Source organism: Ziziphus jujuba, chromosome 7, assembly GCF_031755915.1.
Source record: "Ziziphus jujuba cultivar Dongzao chromosome 7, ASM3175591v1".
Taxonomy (NCBI): Eukaryota; Viridiplantae; Streptophyta; class Magnoliopsida; order Rosales; family Rhamnaceae; genus Ziziphus; species Ziziphus jujuba.
The window spans coordinates 820,402-843,334 of NC_083385.1; the positions used below are offsets into that span (position 1 = coordinate 820,402).

Here is a 22,933-nt window from a genome sequence, read left to right on the forward strand (position 1 = left end):
GTAAGAATTTTTTTTTTTTTTAATTTTTGGGGGAAAAAAATAAGGAATTATAAAAGGGTGGGAATGGGGATACAGCCATAGAGGGGGGGCTTTCTTAAAAACAAGTAAAACCGTACGGGACCCGCTCACGGGGACAACCACATATATGTATGTATGTGTGTATGTGTAAACGCGCATAAATATAGGAGCGGGGGGAGGAGGGAAAAGCAAAAGCGAGAGACACAAACGAAGACAGAGTGATGTACTGGCTCTTGAAACTTCGCAGCAAGACCACCCCGCTTTCCTCCGCTCTCTCCTCTTTCTTCCTCCCCACCTTCTCCTCCGCCTCACTTTCCGGTAACTCTCTCTCTCTCTTTCACGCTTTGTTTTCTGTCTGTGATATATTTCGTTTACTTTCTTTTCTATCTTTGATATATATATATATATATATATATATTTATTTGTTATTTAAAGGTGATTGTTTTGTAATGGGTTTTGTCTCAGATATTGCGGGGGACAAGAAGGAGCAAGTTACGAATACTTCCTTGATCCATCCCACTGCAGTTGTTCACCCCAATGCCTTTATTGGTCAGGTGCATACTTTTCTCTTGGAGCTCTGTGTTTATATATATATATATATATATATATGTGTGTGTGTGTGTGTGTGGAAATGTACCAACTTCACTGTATTTGTATTCGTGGGATTGTTAGTAATTAAAATTTATCTTCTTTTTATGTTATTGGGATTCCTACTGGCTGAGAGGGTTCTGCGTAAATCCATGAATTATGCTGGTAGATGCAAAATGACCTGAAAATTCTGATTTCCTGTGATTAGTTGTGATTTGATTAATAAACTTACTGGTCAGTGAAATAAAACAGAGAAATAATCTTACTGCTCAGTGAACCCAAGCTGAGAGAGAGAGAGAGGGAAAAAAAAAATGCAGCCTAACTGCTGGTGCAAATTTCACCATTCTTTTTACAGGCTTAACGACTAACTACCACTTAACTTGGTTAAGCACACACGTTCCAAAAGAAAATGCACTTTGTTTTGCTTTACATTTCTTTTGCCTAGTTTATCAAACTTTATCAACCATGTTTTCCAAATCATTGCAAACGGTCTGCACAATCTGCAGCAGTTAGATTATGGAATCACATAAACAATCTTTAATGTCGAAACTTTGGATATAGCTCAATCATCTTTCTTTCTGGGTTGCTTTGATTTGATTACTATGCTGGCAAATGAACATAAAGCTCAGAAGCATTGAAATTCTAGTGGTTAGACTAATTGGTACTTGAATTACCTAATGATTTGAACATGTCAGAGACTTGTCTAAATTATTCAGGGTGTTTCTATTGGTCCCTTTTGTACGGTTGGATCCTTTGCAAAGCTTGGCAATGGTTGCCAACTCTATCCAGGAAGCCATATATTCGGAAATACAGTATTGGGAGCGCATTGCATCTTGATGACGTGAGTTTGGATATGTGATGTTCTTTTCTGATGCATTATTATACATTCTGCTCTTAGAAATGTAACAATTTTGGCTTGCTTAACTTTGTCAGGCAGTGGTGCTGTGGTTGGGGATGATCTTCCAGGCCATACAGTGCTGGGGTGCAACAATATTATAGGACATCATGCTGTTGTTGGCATTAAATGCCAAGACATGAAGTACAAGGTCGGTTTCACAGTAAATGCAAAGCTAAATGGCTAATTAATTTTGTTTGTTTTATTATTGGGATAGTTTGAGTACTTGGTTACATTTTTATGTGCTTTGGCAAGTTATTTGACATATGATATTAAGTTTTGCCTGTGTGAATTTGATCAGTGTTGCTTGTTTTGGAAATCATTTACTGCTTTACTTTAGTGACTGATGACCATTGCCTGTCATGGAAAGTTTGAGAATTGTCGGACATATAAGGTGTTGGCATCCATAATTAGCTATCATGGGCTTTAAGCTTGCCATTTAATTACCATTATCATAATTTTTCATGATTACAATGATCATAATTATATTCATAAATGACATATTACGTGTCATCATGTTCTATACAAAATTGGTAATGGTGTTATATTTTTTTAGACATGTTTGGCTACTTTCTGAAATAGTGAAACATTTCCACTGTTTTTTGGTCACATTTTAGCCAGGAGAAGAATGCTTCCTTGATGTTGGGGATGATAATGAGATCAGGGAGCACACCTCAATTCACCGATCTTCAAAGTCAAGTGACAGAACGGTATAGGAGTCCAATAATGCTTTTACTTTCCCAGGTTTGTGATTTCTGTTTTTTAGTTGGATTTGTGTAATTTACCCCGATTAGCTATATGTAATCAGGTTATTGGTAATGGCAATCTCATCATGGGATCTTCTCATATTGCCCATGATTGCAAAGTGGGTAACAACAATATTTTTGCAAATAATACTCTTCTAGCAGGCCATGTTGTGGTGGGAGTAAGTCCTTAGCTTTATTTCTGTAGATTCAATCACTAATTAGGTAGTTCAAATTATCTGGTCTTACGAGTGCTTTAATGTAGGACCATACTCACACAGCAGGAGCCATCGCTGTTCATCAGTTCTGCCATATTGGCTCCTTCTCCTTTATCGGTGGTGGTTCTGTGGTATGATCTTTTTCTCTTATTACTATTACCATGGTTGATGGTGTCTAACACTGACACAAATATTGCAAAAAATACCAATTTGGAAGAGCTGATGAATGGAAATGTTGCTTTTCTGAACAATTTGATAGAAAGGGAGAAAAAATAAAAGAAGGCTGAAATTTGATCTTGTTTGCTTGTTATGTGTGCATAAAGGTTTCACAAGATGTCCCAAAGTACATGATGGTTTCAGGAGAAAGAGCTGAACTCCGTGGTTTGAACCTGGAGGGTCTTCGGCGTCATAGATTCACAGCTGCTGAGGTTTGCATAAACAAAATATGTCATGATGATACATTTTTAAGTTATTTTATACTTTTTAAAGCATTAAAGATCTTATATGTCTCTGTGTAAGGATGTAGATCAGGAGCCTAAGAGCAGCTTATAGAAAGATATTCATGCCAGCTAATGAGAATGTCAGAGGTTTCGAAGAACGTCTTGCTGAAGTGGTATCACAGCACCCCTTTGACTCTTTCTCTCTCTAAGCCAAGCTTGTGACATTTCATTAATGAAGCTATATTCTATTTTGAAGGAGCAACATGAAGAACTGGCAAATGATCCTTCAGTTTGTTCCATGGTGCAGTCCATTCGTGATTCTTTTGAAGAAAAGCGGCGTGGAATTTGCAAATTCAGACAATGGAGTGGCTGTTAGGCCATGCTATAGTGAGTTTCTGCGTCTCTCCTTGAATAGAGATTTCATACTTATGGGGGAAAAAAAAATTCCTTTCAAATTGAAAATATTGTGATTAGCGCCTGAACTGCAGGGAGTTAAAATTTTATCAAGTTACCAAAACTTGTAGCTTTTTTTCAGTATTTTCCTTGCCTCATTTACTAGATCTAGACAATTGAGTAAAATATTTGAAAAATCTAGAGTAAAATATTTGAAACGAATGGTCATACACACACACGTGTCCCTTTTTTAAGTTTTTCCCATATGTTTGACATTGTTGCTATAGTGGATTCCACCTAACTGATATTGTTTTACAAGATTTGTGGAATGTGATCTGAAAAAATTGTATGATGACTTTAACAGGCAGCTTTTGGTTGAATTTATGTGAAGGTTGATTCCATAGCAATTCTGGAAGGCTATTATGCAAATCTAAATTGCAGACTTGAAAATCGATATGTGTGTAAACTGTAAGGGAAATGAAACTTCTGAGCTTGTTGATTGCTTAAAAGAAAGAAAATTAAGTATACAAGTTCTTTTATGTGATGAAATAGCGGCTGACATATTTGAATAATGTGTGTAACAAACATATTGACTACAGAAGGACACGCATTTCGTAGAAACATATGGAATTTTCTTGATTCAGTGATTCTATGCGATGTTGATTGTCATGTACTTTCTGTTTATATCACATAGAAATTCCATATGAAAATCTTAAGCTGACCGAGTCAAATTACTATCATGTGCATATATTATATGGGATTTCTACTAGTTCTTGATTTTGATTGTTTCTATTGCCAATGAATCAATTCAAGTTCGTTAAAAGCCATCTTGACTTGATTAAGGAATGCTAATGTTCAAATTTTGATATCTTTGACCAGATATTGGTTGTTTTGGACACCCATTTCCGTAGGGAAAATAGTTAGATTTTGTGAAACACTCAATTATTGTTTCTCAAAAGACAATTTTTTGTCTGAGGGCTAACATATATGTAAGATCAACAAAAATTCTCTCTTGCTTGAAATGGTGAGATCTTGGTTTTTTTTTTTTTTTTCTCTCCAGGATATAATAATTAACTGCATATTCTGCTGGATAAACTGCGACTAACCATCCCCCAACCCCAGTAAATACGAGCAATGCGGTCGCCTACTTGGAGTACAGTACCAGTATTTAAAATTTTTATTTCTCTATTATATCGCTCAGTATGTTCATAATGTTTATTTTTATTTATTTATTTATTTATTTTGGTGGATTGTCTATGCTAGCTGCAACTGGAAAAGAAAATGATGAATAGCAAAAAGAAACCGGCAATATTAACTTCTGTACTACGTTTCAATAACGATTTTAATGCTTTATAAAATTGTTGTAGAGCATGAACTACTTTCAAAAGGGTTTTTTCCAAGTTGTTTACATTAAGGTTATAAAACTTATAAAGTTGCCATCCTCCTCTGATTAACAAACTTTTCTTCGAAATTTAACTCACAATTGTTTTGACTCACAAGCCGAGACTTATAGAAAGACACCTCTTTCTCAAATGATAAAGACACTATTATATTATTGTTTTATTATTTGTGATTCAAACTACAAGTATTCTTTTGCCTACTCTTTCAATCGTTATCTTCCCCCATTAACATAATGCAAATTAACAATCAAACTCTACACTACTAATACGTTCATTAATTTAATATGGCTGCTGGCCAGAACATGCTTCGGAAAAAAAAGAAAAAAAAAAGAATAAAAAAAAAAAAGGAGATAATATCATATATATAGTTATGTATTTTATAGGGAAAGGTGGCAAGTGCTTGTACATTGGATATCCGCTGCTTTATTTCTAGTTCTAAACTGGATTATGGTATATGATGTAATCCTTTCTTTCATCCCCAGTGCTACAATATATATAATATCATATATATGCAAACCTTTCCCATTCTTTTCCTATTTCCATATTCAGACTCGATGACAGACATACATACATACAAAGGGGATGACTTCAATTAAAGAGATGTATAATGGGATTTTTAGCAGTCTAAGCTCAAGAAAAAGCAAACAAATAATTTGTTTTAATATTTCCAATTAGTCAACAATTGGTTAACACAAAATGCAAGCCTTACTTAATTACAAATAATTATTATTATTTCCAATTAGTCAACAATTGGTTAACAAAAAGTGCAAGATTTACTTAATTACAAATAATAATTAATTTAAAGGAAAAAAAGGATGTGAAAAAGTTGACAAATCACTCTTAAAATGCAGTGCTTTTCACTTCGTGAGCAACTCAAAATTGATGGTAACCCTTTTGGCCATTTGCTTCTCATAAAGTATATGTCTTTTGGGTTCGTGTGGAAGCAACATTATGCGAAACAAATTTTCTAATTAATACTTTCTTACATCACAATTCTTTTACATAATTTAACCACATAATAATTTTAGCAAGTACACCAAGTTGGGAATGAGTTCAAGACAATTTTAAACATAGCAAACTTTAAAAAAAAAAAAAAAAATTGTATGTGTAGTTTATTAAATTTATTAAATATTTGGTCCTAAGCTACCAATTTTTGCACCCACAATCCTAGGTAGCCTATAGGCTAGAGCCAACTACCCTACTCCTTCTCATCATTAAAGCTCTATCAACTCAGAATTGTGAAATCTTGAATGATTTGCAGACAGGGCTAATCAATATAAATATAAATAAAAATAGATAGGGAAGAAATTTTAATTTGAACTGTCAATTTGGGTAGGGTCCCTTAATGATCGTAATGATCATAATGTAATCAAGATTTGACACAGACAACCAAACTGCTCATATAGAAATTAAAAATGGATTTTTATCTCTAAATACTCTAAATACCGAGGGCTTAATGGTCTGCTTAATGAAATAACAAATTGGTTAACATAACCATTAGTAACGTCAACTTCTCAATAAATTAATAAAAAAATAACATTTTAAAAAAATTATAAAACTGAGAAAGCTATTATCTTTCTTAATCCATAGTCAAACAAGATTTAGAACAATTTATAGATCATTATCTTCTTGTATTATATGGCAGAAGATTCCTTGCTATAATAACGCCAAGTGAATCCGAGCAAAATGATTATGTGGAAACCCCTCCGGACAGAGAGGATTAAAAAATTGGCCATTGGATTATATATATCTAAATTATAGCCTCTATACATAACATGTTTATATCAGAATAATTTAATAATTATAAATTAAATTTTTTATTAGCTATTAAATCACATCAAAAATAAAATTTTAAAATTTTAAAAATTATCAAATTTAAATTTAATGATATAATAAAATTTATTTTAAACAAGATAACTCTATCAAATTTTAATAATTAATTAATATAATTTTGAATTATAATTTTTGATTTAATTCGAAAACTTAAAAAAAAAATTCTAATATTAAGAAAATGATTTGAGTTTGGTGGCCTAGTAGTGTGTGTGTGTGTGTGTATATATATATATATATACATATATGAGCTTAAAATTGTTACCAAGTTGCTCCATATATAAAATACTAACATTAAATAAGATCACAAAAGCTAGTTGGCGTTGATATCTATCCCGTTCATTACATCTCAGTCTCTATATATGTTAATTTGAAATTATTTCATCTTAAATGGATTATAACTTATGAAAATTATATTTTTAATAATCAATTTAGTAAAGATAAATATTTATTCCCAATTGGATAAGAAAAATCAAAGACTAAGATGATCTGTTAAAAAAAAAAATTGTCAAATCCCTTCAATCAGGGCTTCATTACATATAATCTCAAAATTTTTTGTGGAATCTTTGGTACGAGGGAAAAATTGTATATATATATAAATATACATCATCAGGTGTAGATGCTAATTTGCATGCCTCGAAAAATTCACTTTCACAACAGGTATATATATATATATATATATATATTGAATTTACCATGGAAAAGAGAATATACTACTCTCTGTCCTTTCCCTTTGCTCAGATCCTAGATATTATATAACTATGTATACACTTATATATATATATATATATATACAGATATATGTATATATATATATATAGTCCCGTTCAAATGAAATATTTTCAATTTTTAGTGATTTTACTCATCCAAAATTGTTGGATTACATATCACGTCTCACATCAAATATATGTAATTCAATAGAACTTAAAATAATTGAGCCGACTTGGATAAAGATAATTGTTGTGTATGTATATACCTTAGTATTAGCCATAATAATGCATTAGACAAGAAGAAGAGAAAAATAATGCGATCACATATCAAACAGTGTTAACAGTATCTTGTCCCTCTGAATATAGTTTTGTAAGTGTGACATATTTCTATGATAATTAATTGATGATTAACAAGTATATATAATTAGGAGACTGGATAATTAAGATGAACGCTGCTAACAAACTAGAAAATCCTAATGAAGGGTCATTGATTTGAAGTGATTTTGTGTGGTTTTGATGGAAAAGAGGATATATAATCATATCAATGATGCGATTAACCTGACCACATTTATTAGTCCATATATATATATAGGTTTTCATGGTTGAAACAAGAGAGAGTACATATTTGAAATTGGGTTAGATATTTTGTGCTCCAGAAAACGTTAATTTTAATTCATTTTTATATTGTCCTTTCTTTTTTCTTTTTGTCTTTTTTTTCTTTTTTAATAACTAGTATTATATAGTTTTGAGCGTACATTCCAGGAAAAGATATATATTGACTTGACAAAAGATTGCAAGAAGTTGGTTTTTTTGGTATAAATAATTAAAAATTAGAAACATTGAAGGCAGGTTTTACTGCTTAAGTCTCGTCTCTTATACTAGCTAGCTTAATTTGTACACCTCATGTAATAGTTTTGTAGCGAATTTCCCGGGAAAGTACGTGGTACGTAGGGTGGTTGATTAAACCAAATATGGATCAACGTTCAAAGTGTTCAATATTTCTGTGATATTTCCTCATGATGATGAAGTTACCTACCTACCCTCCAAATATAAGAATCGAAAGAATATTACCCTATATGTCTGTGTATATATATATATATATATATGATGAAGTTTCCTCATGGTATATATATATATATATGATAGTTTTAATTAACAAGCTAAGGTTTGTGTTGACAAAGAAAAAAAAATTGTAAGTATGGTGCAGGGCAGCAGAGGACAAAAGTTTCCCACATGAGATACATTAAATCGCTTATTTAATGTAATAGATTATTGAGAAAGAGGAAGAGAAAGAGAAAGAGAGAGTAATTTAATTAGAAGTAGGCAAGTTGGAAAAATATCCAAGAAAAACCTGAGTAGTCCATCCAATCAACTTCTCTTGGTGTGCATCCATTTTCATAAACCCCACATCTCTCTCCATTCTCATCATCATTGTCGTCATCATCATCATATACATATATATATATATATATATATATATACCACCAAACATATTACTTACAATATTTCACATATCCTTCCACCTGCTGCTGCTATTTTCTTTCTTTCTGATATTTGTGATCTGAGTGGTCAGAGAAGTTGAGGCGCTTAATTAATATTTTTGTGAAATTTAATGGGCAGAAAGTGCTCACATTGTGGGAATATAGGCCATAATTCGAGAACCTGTACAAATTGCAGATCAGCGGCGGCCACTGAATTCATTTCTCGTCTGAGCCGGAGCCGGAGTCCTCGTCCTCATCCTAATGGAGGAGGACTTAGGCTGTTTGGAGTGCAGGTTGATATAATGTCATCTTCATCATCATTATCATCATCTTGTTGTTGTTGTAATTCAAATAATATTTTTTCCATGGCCAACATGAAGAAAAGCTTCAGCATGGACTGCCTGCACTCCTCCTACTCCACCTCCTCCTCCTCATCATCATCAACTTCTCCATCTTCTTCTTCATTATCTAATTCAAGAATTTCTAATATCGATAATTCCGATCATAAAGCATCCATGGGTTATCTCTCTGACGGTCTCATACCTCCGCCCAATGCCCATGAAAGAAAAAAAGGTATGTATATGTCCCTAATTAACTATTTTCATCTACTTTGAAATTAATAAATTACTTTAGTTTATAAGTTTATGGATTTGATATTGATATTAATTTTCATATATATATATATATATATATATATGCTACTTGATTGATTGATTTGAATCTGAACATGAATATGAATATGTATATGTAGGAGTTCCATGGACGGAAGAGGAACACCGGAGGTTCCTAGTAGGGCTGGAAAAGCTAGGGAAAGGTGACTGGAGAGGCATCTCTAGAAAGTATGTCACCTCCAGAACCCCAGCCCAAGTTGCCAGCCATGCCCAAAAGTATTTTCTCAGACAGTCCAAGGTCGCTACTCTCCACACCAACAAGCACCGACGCTCTAGCCTTTTCGACATGGTACTACTACTACTACTACCACCCTTTTTATTTATATCATTATACTCCATTGAATAACATTTCATTTCAAATATTACTTATCAGTTCAACATATATATTGATTATGACTACTTGAACTGCTTTACTGCAGGTTGGGAGCAGAAACATCATCGATGATAATATTATTATGGCTGCAGGCTTCCATGATTATGTTAATGGTATCAAACAAACTACCTCTCAACCAAAGCTGCAGCTGCTTCAAACTGCAGATGCCAAACTGCCTCATCATCTGCTGCCGGACCTGGACCATCCTTGCTCTTCTTCTCCTTCACATAATGTTTCAGCTGTTAATTGGGTATATGGGTTAATCAATAATTCCCAGATGAGATCTCCAAATGACAATAATGCACTCGTACCTGTGCTTGACCTGGAGCTGAAGCTTGCAGCCGGGCCAAGGTCGTCATCGTCTACTTCTGCTTCTTTGGATCAATCTAAAAATAATACGCTGCCATCCCCAGCCCTTTTTGGCCCTATCAGGGTTACATGATTATTCATATCCCTTTCCTTCCCACTTAACAATTTTATATAGCTAGACACATAAATTTTCTTTTCTTTTCTTTTCTTTTCCCTTTCCCTATCCTTGAATAATATTTTGATTAAGTTTATCATGTATCCATCTTTATATTATATGCATGACTACAACATATATATGCAAATGCTAGCAGTAATTAACCTGTATATATATCATCATACGTAGAATATATACATAAACATATTTACATATGATCTATAAAGATAGATACAATTTGGGATCTCTACCACCCCAAATTAATTCACTAGCTACCTCAAGTATTAGAATTTTTTTTCTTTATTTTTATTTTTATTTTTATTTGTTCTCTACCTAGCCAACCCCTTTTTGTGTCTTCTCTTGGAGTTTAAATAATTAGAGGATTATATATGTTAATTATATAAGTAAACATGTTGAACTTTTAGGACAAAACTTGTCCCACGATCTCTTTTTCAGTAATTATGACTACATCTGAATGCTGGATATGGAATTTTAATTTGGCAGGGGAAAAAGAACAAAAGAAAAAGGATACGGATCTAGGTGATCTTGATTTAATTGGCAGTTGAGTCCAATATCTATAACTTTTGGAGCCTTCAGGAAAAGTAGAAAATCACATAATGTGATAATGTTACAATTTTCTTCTTCTCAAAGTGGCTAGCTGTTTTTATAGTGACAGCTGTGGAAAGGAGCAGATTGATTGAGAGAGGATGAAATTTCTTCAACTTCTGCTCTTTAATTTTCCAAATTAAAAAGGATGGAGAATATAAATAATGCTCATTTGGCTCTTTGGCTCAGAAAATGACAGGAGGAGAAAAAAATATAACTTAGTACCTATGGCTATAGGCCTATAGCTATATGTGTATATATATATATATATATAGATAGATAGAGGAAAAGTATAACTTTAGTACCTATGGCCATAGGCCTATAGCTAAAGGGGTTGTTGTCTTGTTTTATAAGCCTGATACTTTTTATCATTTTCTTGGTAACCAATAAACAGAAAGTGGGTCTCTTTACATTAATTACTTGTCCTCGTTCACTCTATTCCTAAATCAGAGGAGCTTTTAAAAGCACCAAAAAGAGTCCATCCCATGCCCATTACTAACTAATACAGTATATACATTTTTAACTTCCATTAATTTATCTGCTGCATGCCTATTATTTCTTAATCCAATACCATTTCACAAATATTCATATCATGTGGATTGTGTTTCTAAAATTAGCAGAAAAATTGTAGACGGAGGACAAAAGTTTTCGAATGAACTTAAAGCATAAAACAAAAGAGACGATATAGGTACGTATAATAAATGCATACGTGAATAAATACACAGATACGGACAGAAATTAAAAGACATGCATACTTTGTCTGAACATGAAATGAAGGTGGGACCGCTCTAATATGCCTATTAATTAGCAGTTTCAAATTCTTGGGTCCGACTCCTACCGCAACGCTACTTGCTAGGCGCTAGCTGATTTACTTGCTACCTACTACTTCTACCACTCCTTAAGCTTGTTTATGCATCGATCTAAACTTGACATGCACGTGTTTGCTCACGGCGGCTTTTGACTTTTACTTTCATGCATGCTCTGTAACTTCTATCCAATCTCCTCCATATGCATACATAAAGCTTAATTAATTATAAAATTAAGAACATTTCCAAGAAAAAGACAAAAAAAAAAAAAAATTGTTTACCATTGTTTAAAAGCAAACCATTTATTTTTCAGTCTGTACTTTAGATCAGAAGAGGAGGTTTATTCCTCAATATTCTTCTTTCAACAAGGAGATAGGGAACACACGCGCATTCACACACACACACACACATATTTATATATATATATATATATATATATATATATATATATATATATATATTTATATATAATACTTCCTGCATATATATATATAAATATATATATATCTCAGGAATTTAGAGGAGTTTTGTTTTGTTGCGGTGTTGAGTAGTGATTGACTGTGATTCGCCAACTTCTCCTCTAATTGGGAAATCCAAGCTTTCTTATAAGATAAAAAAAGACAATGTAATACTGTGTGAACAGAAAGCTGACACACTTTCAGCGTTGTGGCTACTATTTCAAGATAAGGAAGAAATGAATCTTGTCCACAAGCATTCGAGGAATTCAAACACATAAATTTATCATCACCGTCAACTTCAGGGCCGCTTTCTGCATAATGATAACAATGATAATAATGTTAACTAGGTCCATATATTTTGTATATATATGTGACACTTTTTGGGTAGAAGTATATATGTCCTACTTGCTAACCCATTAGGGGATTTGATTTTCACGGGAGAGGATGGCTTCCATTCAATTTCTTTTCCCTTCCTATTTTCCTACTTGTACAATTGAATAGAAAAAGGTTGAATAATGACAAAAACGAAAAATGCGTATTTTATATATATATATATATATATATGAAGTTCTTCAAAATTCAAATATTTTATGTGGGAAAAAAATAGTACAAAAATCTAGAAGAATCATTATGATAAGTTATTTGATAAATATTTGTCAACCAAAAAAAAAAAAAATTATAGTTCAAAATAAAAAACACAAAAAAAAAAAAAAATCATAAAATCTTATGGTCCATGCAGCTTGTAGATATACATATTCACCCGACAGACATTATCAAAAATCAAAGGTCGACATTTTATATATGTGAAAAGCAAATTATATATATAAATATATATTTGTTAATATTGTCATGTATGAAAGGACTCGGCAAGTAAATTTTTAAAAACCTTTCTTAGAAGAGAGAGTTTCAGTATGCCCCAGCTTCCATGAATAGGTCCTCTGCACCCAAGCTCCACAAAAATTTGTACTTTATTATTTACAGAACTAATTAATATCACAGTTTGGAAGAGACATTACACATATTATATATAGATATAGATATATACGCCTAAAACCCTTTTTAGAAGAGTTGAAATTAGTATACCTACTTCCTTGTATGTATATCTTGTTAGTGCTTCAACCCCAAACCTTACCATTAATAGTATAGTGAATGATTATCGACCATATATAGATGATAATTGTTGGTGTGTTTTGTATGTTTTGTTTTTGTCTCCTTGGAAACATATGATTGGCAGCATTTATGATCTCTTTTAAGATATAGCGACCTTTCAACTAACATTTTATGTCTTCTTTATTGCCTGTTGCTGTCTCTATGAGGTGTCAAATATACTTATATACTTTTTTTTTTCTTTTTTTTTTGGGGAAGAGATTTACGTACATATATATATATATATAATGATAAATGTTTCTAAACATTTACTCATCAATTAATCAAATTCCTATATATATATATATATATATATATATATCCTAATGCTTGGAACATAAGACTCTGGACTTTAATGATGTTTATGTATATAGCAAATTAAGAATCCAGTTTCAGTTTCTCATCTATTATTAGATGATATTCAGATGGTGTATATATGCCTAACAATCTTATGATTGGTGGATGTATAATATTTCCAGCTATTAACATTTTTTTTTTTTTTTGATTTGTTAGGGATATATCAGCACCTACCAACATTATTACTTTATGGTACCTCCTGTCAATGCTTTTCATGTCTAACAATGTTCGACGGTTGATAATTGAAGTTTTTATGTCCTCTGTAATCACATTTACACCCACAGCAAGTTTTGACATATTTCCCCACACACACACACACAAACACAAACACACACACAAAAATAAAAAAATCAGCAAGATTTGATAAAAGAATATGCACCTTCTTTTCTACACACATACACTGTGTACAAGTGCTTCTTACCACGTCTTACATGATAAACATATTCATCACGTCTTACGTAATAAACATAGAATTAAACATATTCTAGTTAATGATGCAGCTCGCAAGCTAAGGATCATCATCAGCAACATTTTATGATAATTAAAAACTAAACTTTGTTTCTTTTTCTGGGCCAATCAATCTGCTTTACCAAGTCTACGCATGGCCCTTTTTTAAAGGTAATATCTATTTCTTACTCCATTTTACCTCGTGATTAACCTTGTTTTACACTTATTTATTTATTTCATACCCATAATTTTGTCAAACGGAAAGCCTAAAAGGCAAAACAAATTTTTTTTTGTTTTTTTTAATATATCTATATACATATATGACATACAACATACGGCCACAAAACAAAGCAAAACGATTGGTCGATTTGATCACACCCCATCAACCAATCTTTTATATAAATATATATATCTATATATATATAAAGTAAACAAATTTTGTGCAACGAAAAACTATAAGCAAATTTTGTGCAATGAAAAACTATGGGACGATGTTCCTATCGTGATGATTATTTTCATCTTGAAAAAAATAAAGAAAGAGCACAATCAAAACAAAAAATAATCAACCTCAAAAGCCAAAAGAACAAAAATGGATTACATTACAAAATGGACACTAATTTACACAAAACAGGTCATCAGTAAAATGCGGATGATGACCTAATAATAAATAAATTAGAAGGGACTAGACTGGCTTGTGGAGGATCATATCTGCGGTTGTCTCCTTTACTTTCGGTTTCAGTTAGTATTTTATCATCATTTCTCATGATGCCCAGTTAGGATGATATGTAAGGGTAAGTGCAGCTTAATTTGCAGCAGTCAATCAACCTCCTTTGCACTCTTGAGCACCTGTCCTCCAGAGTATTAACAACCCCATCAGCTAGGTATAAGGCTGAATTTTGCAATTTTCTGGTTCATGTTTTTATTTAATATCATGAATCATGGGAGCCTTGGACCATCAAAGCAATACGCTTAGCACTGTCTGAGCGAAGACTATCGCCTTTATATCCAATCTGGGAGGAGAAATAATATTCTAAGATACCTCAAAACTCTTGCTCCGACAAGAATTAGGCAAAGTTGTAAATTCCTATGACCTATTACATGTTGATAAAATTAAAAGCATGTATCCAACGCCAATATCATTACCTCGCTCATACTATCAGGTGAGAACCACCGCAACAACACCCCGAGATGAACAACAGCAGGAATTAGCTTGAAAAGCAATGGCGTCGTTACCTGCACCATAGCTTTGCAAGAATCAATAATTTGATGAGAACTTGATTTTAGAGCAATAATAACAATTACGATGATCAGGAAACTATCAATAATAATCTCCTGCATTAAGAAACTACCAAACTACCAAAAAGTTGAGAAATATGATTCATCCTTCCCTTTTCCTCTTGTTGTAAAAAGTTAAGACTCCTAACAACATATCACAAACTTAGTAAAGTTTTTTCATGCTAGCTCATTAGAAGCTTTATTGCATATGCTCTGTAGTTTAAGTGCAATGTCCATAAACAGTTAACTAATATAAAAAGCAGTATATTATCCACTATAGGCCTTACTTTTTCCTGGAAGGCCATGTGAACGATATGAATCGAGCATAGGCCACACAGCCACATTGCTTTAACAAATTAATTTTCTCTTCACTCACCGAATGTCCAAAGGCAGGTATATACCAAATCAAATGAAGAACATCACTCCCCAATTCTTTTATCCACTATAGGCCTTACTTTTTCCTGCAAGGCCATGTGATCCATATGAACTGAGTATAAGCCACACAGCCACATTGCTTAAAAAACTAATTTTCTCTTCACCCAACAAAGGTCCAAAGGCAGGTATATACCAAACCAAATGAAGAACATCACTCCCCAATTCTTTTCATGAAAGGGTTCTAGTGCGTGTGACCAGGAAGTAAAAATATCAATAGGCATGGAAGTCTAAAAGATAGGATGAGTTGTAGAGGATAAATGCACACATATGTAAATGCAAAATGTCTAATAATTTGTATCATTGAATGAAAGTAACCACAATAACAATGATATTGAAAGAATCATATATACAGAAAAGCTAAAGTAACTTTCAAACCATACGTACCAGGCTGAGAGCAGTTGTGCCAAGCAGCAATAGATATAATTTACCCTGCAAAAGTGATTAATCTGTCAGATGAAACGCTGTAAATAGAGGAAAACATGCACTCGCTTCTAGATATAAACTCTAAAGGTGAAAATGTAAATATTTGGGCTAGAGATGAAATTCAAGTTCTCATATAATAGCTTAATTATCCAATTTCTCTCCCTTTAACAAAAATTCATTCGTAGATGGTTCATTGATGCATTTGTTCAAGAAGTAGGATTATAAAGTTAGGCGATCACCTCAACCAAATGAAGATTAGAAGCACGGCTCAGAAGAACAAAAGCAAATTCCCCAATTTGTGCCAGTGACATTCCAACCTACACATATGAAATAACCTAAGGCCCCTCTGTCAATGAAAATGTTCAAAGTCAAAATGTATATCTAACTTCTATTAGAAGCTTGTTGAAATCTTACAAGAAGAGAAGTCTTATTGCTATATCCAAATCCCTTGACAATAGAGGCAACCACAATAGTTTTTATAATGATTACCAAAATAACAGCTGCAAGTAAAATGTCAACATGATTCCAAAGAAAATGAACATGTATTAACATCCCAATACTAGCAAGAAAAAGGGCAGCAAAGAAGTTGCGAATGGGCTCAACCTGAAAAAATTAGAGAGGGAAAAAAATTACATTAAAATATCACATGTAAGGACCAGGATTTACAATTAAAGCAAATTCATAGGATGGTGAAATTAATAGGATTGTCAAGATGTATATCATGTATATACGTAAACAGACTGATGCTAACATATATATCTATTTAAATACATATTTTCCATGAGTATTTTCATACTTTCCAAACTTCACAACATTAGCAAAAACCTCAAACAGAAGATCTATCTAGGATAGCATACTTGCTCAAGTGTATGTTGGGCGAGATCGGTAGTTGATATCATCACTCCAGCAGCAAATGAACCCAGTTCAAGGCTTAAACCCAGCTTATCACTACACTGAAAATAGAACAACACATGTTACATATTCGTATTTGCAGGAAGATGTAAATAACTAGATGTGTGTATGCATGGAAGCACAAGTGGTAGAAAAAATAAAAAGTAAATGTTGATGTAGCAACAAAAATCAACAACATCAAAACCAAACCCACTACCCCATGCTAGCATGGAAATATGAAATGAAAAATTGTCTCATCTGTAATGGAAGAAAGAATAGTGAATGACAAACCCAAGCAACAAGCAAGCAGAATGCCACTGATGCTAATTGATAGAGTTCATTAGTCTGCAATACAAATATATAATTACATAAATAAAATTTCATTAAAATAAGAAATCCAAATAAATAAATAACCCTTCTAGCATGAAAAATAAAGTATGGAAGTGAAAGATTTATCTGCACCTGAGATGATAGGCTTATCATAAGCTTAAGGAACCATGGCACACAAGTACGGGATAATATTGATAAAATAGCCAAAAATGTAATGAGAACTACCAACCTGCAATCAGAAGGTAGCATGTAAAAGATAATAGTACATAATTCAAATAGGCAGATTCCAATTAACTGCAAAACTTAATCACTAGAGTAAGGGAGCTGTAAGCGTTAAATAAATGTGCCAATATATCAATTATACTTTATCTGCTAAAGGCATCTCATCACTTTAGTCCTTATCTTAATAACAATTAACTGCAAAACTAACTCAATCACTAGAGTAAGGGAGCAATAAGTGTTACCTAAATGTGCCAATATATCAATCATACTTTATCAGCTAAAGGCGTCTTCTCACTTCAGTCCTTATCTTAACAACAATATATTACGATTTGTTATTCCCACCCTTGGGTAGCAAAGCTAATAAATGAACAAGCAATAGTGCAATCACATTTCCAGGCAGTTTCCTAGTATTAGACAGCACATATGTAAGATTAGCCTATCAAAATACTAGATCCTAAAAATGTTGAACAAGCAAACAGCACTGTGCAATATGCATTGCAAAAGATATAAGCGCAGGCCAGGATGACTCCTGTAAAAAGTGATTGAAGAATTTCAATAACTGAAAATATACAACGAAACATAATTTAGAAAGGAACAACAGAACTAGGCAGGCCTTCAAATAGACCAGCCTCGTGAGAACAATTGCATACAATTCACTATTTTGTGGTGTTACACATAAAATGGAAAAGAATAACATTTCAATTTATGTTTTATAACTTTTACATACGATTTTGTCATGGATATTACTCCTTGAAGAACACCAGAAGTACCACCGAGAACTGGAAGCAGAGCAAATAGCAAACCAACAGCACAGTCCTGATAGGCCATAATGTTATAAAACTTGTGTGTGTATGAGAGCAACTTAAAGTAGACATTCCAAAAGCATAAAGATGCCAAAGTTATGATATTAAATGATTGCTGAAGCCGAAACTTAGATACATAAGATAGGAGACATGAGAAATTAACACACACCTGTAGTATAAGAGTACCAATAGTGACTTGGCCATGAAGAGCATTAATACTATTTCTTTCCATCAAGAATTTTAGAACCTGTGGAATAAAGCAGATTAAGCAAGCACCAGTAACAAAAGACTTTCAACAATTATAGATCTAGGAAACGCAAATGGAAATTGGACAAATCATTGTACCATTACTAAAGACACATTGAAATTTCAAAGAATTATCCAACAAGTCGTTCCATAAAATGGTAAGGGGGGGAATCATGAAACAAATAGATAATGGAACATAGATAGTACCACAGCAGTTGAAGACATAGATAGGAGTACACCAACAAATATCCCTTCAGAAGATTTACCACCACACAACTGGAAAAGGCATGTAACTTTGCCCATTAAAAATCAATTACCATATAAAATGATTGGGAAAAAAGAGTAAAGACAGACTTACCAACGCTGTTATCCCACACAAGCACATAAATAGGAAAATCTGGAGTAGGCCTCCCAGAACAGCCACTGTCCGGACAACACGAAGCTGTAAACTTGAAAAGAAAACATCATTATCACAGCCTATATCAATTGACAGGCAAAACTGAAAGAAGAATGGAGGAAAGAAAATATAATTCAACCTTTGTTGTGGAGAATTCCAGGCCCAATGCAAAAAGAAGAAAGATAACACCAAACTGAGCAACTGTTTCAACCTTCATGGAAACATATAAATAAGAAAACTGAAAAGATATCTTCACGGTTTATTAGAAGTGAATATACAGTTCAATCACTAAAAATGATAAAACGGGAGAGTTTCACATAAGCTGAATGCCAAAAGACATATTACAGAAACAAACAAACAATCAAAAGGAGAATGAAAATTTGAAAATAAATAAAATAAAATAGAGGTAACATATTAGGCAGGCTAGGCATGAAGGCAACATACTTGCACCATTTCACTAACAAAACTCAAGCCCCCTGGTCCAATGATAGATCCTGCTAGCAGATACCCAGTAATAACCTGCAAATTGTCAAAATTTTAGGAAGAAAACATCGAGGATGTTATTTTGATTATATAAAGTTCACAATGATGCATACATAGACGACCACAAAACCTAGAGACAAGAATTACAAATGTAATTCCCAATTTTCAATAACATAGTCATTAAAACAGAAAGCAAACCGGTTGTCCAGCACAAGCAAAGGCGATGCCACCACAAGTTGCAGAGACAATGACAACTACCAAATCTGATATTAACCTGCATATCAAGTTAACAATAGCTTTAAGAAGCTATATAAGCCAGAAACTTGCTTTCAATTCCACGCAACCAGAATTCAAAAAATAAGTTCTAACCTCAAGTCTAGTTGTAGCACAGGATACTTTGACTTGAGATTGGATATAATAAATACATTGTCCTGAATTTAAATTTCTAGCACGTCAAGACTGAATAAATTCCATCCATAGGTCACTCACACCCAAAAAAAAAAAATATTTATATATATATATATATATAAATGTGTATACATAGTTGAAAAATATGTAGAACACATACCTTCCGATCTATCAATGTTGGCATATCTTCTGCTCGATTTTCATTATCCAAATTGAAAACATTATGAAACTGAAATGACCTAACATAATGCTCACAAATAGTCAGCAATCTTTAATGATAGAATCAATATTCTCATATATCACCACTTTCACTCCAAAGAAATCAACTGAACAATCTTTTAGTAACAAAATAGAAGCACATACTTCTCCTCCTTGGTCTCATTCTTCTTGGATTTAACTCTCGCAACGGTTTCCAGCACTGCCTGATAAATAGGCATTTTCCATTATGCCAAGATTTGTAATAGCAATATAGTTCAACGGATGCATCCAAAAAAATGTAGTTCAATAAAAATTTAATGCCAATTCCAAAATGGGATGCCTTGTCTACTTTTGCTTTTGTTACCAAAACTCTTTTACTACCTTCAGCACACAATGTCACCTCTATATGATCCCAACATTATAAAATTATGACAAAAAAGTTGTAGCACGAAAAATATAAGATGAAAAAAAAAAAAAAAAAATCGATCTAACTAAGTATAAGCCCTCTGGCCTATAATGCCATTTAGTTGTGCATACAATGATAGTTCAATCTTCACGGGTTAACATCTGTTATTGTTATTACATGGAAATATGATTTACTATCACCTGCAGATGCCACTTACAGACATTACCACCGGGTAGAAAATTGGATAATACAAAATTTATGCCAGTTAAGAGGTTTCAGATATGTCTACCAACCTGCTGTCCGGCAACACTATTGTTGAAGCTACCAGCATCAGTGGCTGCAAGAAAAATACTAAACTTTTATAAAGTGAACTTATTGATTTGATTATCACCCTAATTCAATTCCTAAATCTTTTTTTTTTTTTCCGTCTTCTTTCCACATTGTCCATTAAAAAAAATAATAATAAAAAACAAAAAGCAATGCAAATGCGGAACAGCAAAGTTGAAAGCGGAAATCAAAATAAACGAAAACCCTAGCTTAATCATCCCACCCAAGCAGGGAAAAAAAAAAAAAAAAAGACAAATGCCGAGCCGGAAACAAGAGGTGGGATCTACAGACCTTCAGTCTGCTCGTTCTCGGGGAACTCTCGCTCGAGAGCTCGATCGATCATATCGGCGAAGCTGTCGTCGTTGGATCTCGCGTGCGTTGAGTTGGAGTCAGCTAGGGTGACATTGATCTCCTCGGTAACCGAGTTGGACACGGCGGAGTCGGCAGTGGCGAAGAAAGGGAAAGATAGACAAGGACGAGCAGAGAAGCATATAATAATAAGGTTGCAGACGAAGAGCACCGTCATAATGGTAGAGGATCGGACCCTCATTGCCGATAACGAAAGAATGTGATATTGACACCCCCAGTGGCGTATGTAGCGTAGGGGGACCTTCGGCCTAAGAAAATTGTTTGGTTTTTTGTTTTTGAATTTTGATGTTTTTTGACGGAGGAGGAGGAGCTCCTGGTCGTGGTGGTGCTGGGCGGTGGAAGTGTGAAATGACAAAAAGGGTACTCGGATTTTACTCAGATTTAGATGTCTTTACAAATCTAATAAACGAGTAACTAAAAAATTAAAATAAAATAAATATTCAAATCTAATAAACTAACTATAAATCCTACGCGGATGTTTGATGGTTGATGCGCGTGCGTTCCACTTGCACTGTAATATTGCTATTATTATTTTATTTTTTTGATATCCGTATGAGTTGGCCATTTCAAGTTGTGTTGTAATTCCAAATAAATCTATTTAATGCAATAGTATTAGTGAAACAAGTTAAGTTTAGAATATTTAAATTCAAAATTTTTGGATTTGATAAATGATACAATATCATTAAATTCAAAGACTTTAAATGATTAATTCCATCTATTTTCAATTTGAAAAGCCATTGAACTTCATAGATTAAATACAATGTGCTAGTAGACATTTAATTGGTGATATGTACAATAAATCTCATGTTCTAATTTGTAAAGCTATATACATGATTGTTCAATTAAAAAAATAAAATAAAAAAATAGCAACCTGATAATTGTTGTATTTGGAGACAATGCGGGGGATTCGAACATGGACCCACCAATAGAGTAGGGTCAGCTGAGGTTGTCAGTACTTGGTACTTCCTTGAGAAAGTAGTGGGATAGAGCGGAAGTGGTAGTACACTGGAATTAATTACGTGGGGTTGTCATCACAGAGTATTGGGAAAAAAGGTCAAAACTATTTGTCTGTCATTATTTGATCCAATCAATCCCTCTAAAACTACTTAATTTATAGTTTAAGCTAGTATTAGCCTACATAAAGTTCACTATTAGCATGTGGTTGTTGCCTCAGCTCTCCCTTTTATTTATTTTTTCTTTTTTTAAATGAAAAAATTGAGATGGGAAAGTGCGTGTAAAGCCCAAAATGGCATGCAAATGGTTATGGAACAACTCCAATGGACCCTTGATAGATATGGACCGATCCAAGTGATGACTGATGAGCCCACATAGGGATCCCATTTGCTCTACTTCTCTCTAGAAAGTCTCAGATGAAGTTCAGTTACTGGCTTTATTTTTTTTTATGTAATTTTTTTTTTTTTCAGATTGATTGTATTTTGATATTTGTAGTTTGGGCAAATTATACTTTCAGACATCAAAGTTAAAACTTTTCAAATTTAGGATCTCAAGTTCAATTTATTTTATTTTGATCCAATTAGAATATTAACAATAATTAACCTGTTTGATGGTATTAAAAAAATACTCTATTTAAGATAAATGGTCTAAATTACAATAAATTATATTTTATTATTTATTAAATATGAAAAAATTGATAATTATCATTGGTTAAAAAATTCA

The 22,933-nt window shown here is 33.0% G+C and overlaps 3 protein-coding genes across 11 annotated transcripts; 2 read left to right on the forward strand and 1 right to left on the reverse strand.

Moving 5' to 3' along the window:
• Window positions 1–73: 73 nt before the first annotated feature.
• LOC107423974 (probable acyl-[acyl-carrier-protein]--UDP-N-acetylglucosamine O-acyltransferase, mitochondrial) lies at window positions 74–4,703 on the forward strand. 5 transcript variants are annotated; one of them, XM_048479477.2, is made up of 11 exons: window positions 78–336; window positions 484–572; window positions 1,323–1,447; window positions 1,544–1,652; window positions 2,119–2,211; window positions 2,310–2,426; window positions 2,510–2,593; window positions 2,786–2,890; window positions 2,989–3,075; window positions 3,159–3,289; window positions 4,356–4,703. In XM_048479477.2, the coding sequence occupies exons 1-10, from the start codon at window positions 240–242 to the stop codon at window positions 3,276–3,278; spliced, it is 1,026 nt and encodes a 341-aa protein (XP_048335434.2). In that variant the 5' UTR covers window positions 78–239; the 3' UTR covers window positions 3,279–3,289; window positions 4,356–4,703. The 5 variants fall into 5 exon arrangements, 4 of the variants coding, with proteins under 4 accessions (XP_060675103.1, XP_048335434.2, XP_048335432.2 ...); XM_048479475.2 differs by lacking the exon at window positions 4,356–4,703 and adding an exon at window positions 3,660–4,048; XM_060819121.1 differs by lacking the exon at window positions 4,356–4,703 and adding an exon at window positions 3,660–4,048 and having other exon boundaries at window positions 285–336; window positions 1,302–1,447.
• A 4,013-nt stretch (window positions 4,704–8,716) lies between these two features.
• LOC112492652 (uncharacterized) lies at window positions 8,717–10,395 on the forward strand. The gene is made up of 3 exons (XM_048478652.2): window positions 8,717–9,289; window positions 9,468–9,676; window positions 9,807–10,395. The coding sequence occupies exons 1-3, from the start codon at window positions 8,848–8,850 to the stop codon at window positions 10,200–10,202; spliced, it is 1,047 nt and encodes a 348-aa protein (XP_048334609.2). The 5' UTR covers window positions 8,717–8,847; the 3' UTR covers window positions 10,203–10,395.
• Window positions 10,396–14,525: 4,130 nt separating this feature from the next.
• LOC107423961 (K(+) efflux antiporter 4) lies at window positions 14,526–21,636 on the reverse strand. 5 transcript variants are annotated; one of them, XM_016033619.4, is made up of 20 exons: window positions 21,179–21,636; window positions 20,854–20,897; window positions 20,320–20,378; window positions 20,117–20,195; window positions 19,918–19,979; window positions 19,747–19,822; window positions 19,510–19,584; window positions 19,205–19,276; window positions 19,027–19,110; window positions 18,876–18,944; window positions 18,592–18,669; window positions 18,347–18,435; window positions 17,530–17,626; window positions 17,359–17,412; window positions 17,034–17,129; window positions 16,591–16,779; window positions 16,416–16,493; window positions 16,138–16,182; window positions 15,187–15,276; window positions 14,526–15,053 (listed from the first exon to the last, which is right to left on the reverse strand). In XM_016033619.4, exons 1-20 carry the CDS (start codon window positions 21,435–21,437, stop codon window positions 14,973–14,975), a joined length of 1,776 nt encoding a protein of 591 aa, XP_015889105.2. In that variant the 5' UTR covers window positions 21,438–21,636; the 3' UTR covers window positions 14,526–14,972. The 5 variants fall into 5 exon arrangements, with proteins under 5 accessions (XP_015889105.2, XP_015889107.2, XP_024932541.2 ...); XM_016033621.4 differs by having other exon boundaries at window positions 14,526–14,889; window positions 21,179–21,616; XM_025076773.3 differs by lacking the exon at window positions 17,359–17,412 and having other exon boundaries at window positions 21,179–21,603.
• Window positions 21,637–22,933: the final 1,297 nt, after the last annotated feature.

Excerpts from the sequence above, each read along its gene's own strand:
- LOC112492652 (XM_048478652.2), top strand. The coding sequence starts at position 8,848 with ATGGGCAGAAAGTGCTCACATTGTGGGAATATAGGCCATAATTCGAGA. Across the intron at positions 9,290-9,467 it reads TGCCCATGAAAGAAAAAAAG|GAGTTCCATGGACGGAAGAG; the intron begins GTATGTATATGT and ends ATGTATATGTAG. Across the intron at positions 9,677-9,806 it reads GCTCTAGCCTTTTCGACATG|GTTGGGAGCAGAAACATCAT; the intron begins GTACTACTACTA and ends GCTTTACTGCAG.
- LOC107423974 (XM_048479477.2), top strand. The coding sequence starts at position 240 with ATGTACTGGCTCTTGAAACTTCGCAGCAAGACCACCCCGCTTTCCTCC. Across the intron at positions 2,212-2,309 it reads CAAAGTCAAGTGACAGAACG|GTTATTGGTAATGGCAATCT; the intron begins GTATAGGAGTCC and ends ATATGTAATCAG. Across the intron at positions 3,076-3,158 it reads AAGAACGTCTTGCTGAAGTG|GAGCAACATGAAGAACTGGC; the intron begins GTATCACAGCAC and ends TCTATTTTGAAG.
- LOC107423961 (XM_016033619.4), bottom strand. The coding sequence starts at position 21,437 with ATGAGGGTCCGATCCTCTACCATTATGACGGTGCTCTTCGTCTGCAAC. Across the intron at positions 19,980-20,116 it reads CAACATTGATAGATCGGAAG|GACAATGTATTTATTATATC; the intron begins GTATGTGTTCTA and ends ATTTAAATTCAG. Across the intron at positions 17,413-17,529 it reads TGATAAGCCTATCATCTCAG|ACTAATGAACTCTATCAATT; the intron begins GTGCAGATAAAT and ends TTTGTATTGCAG.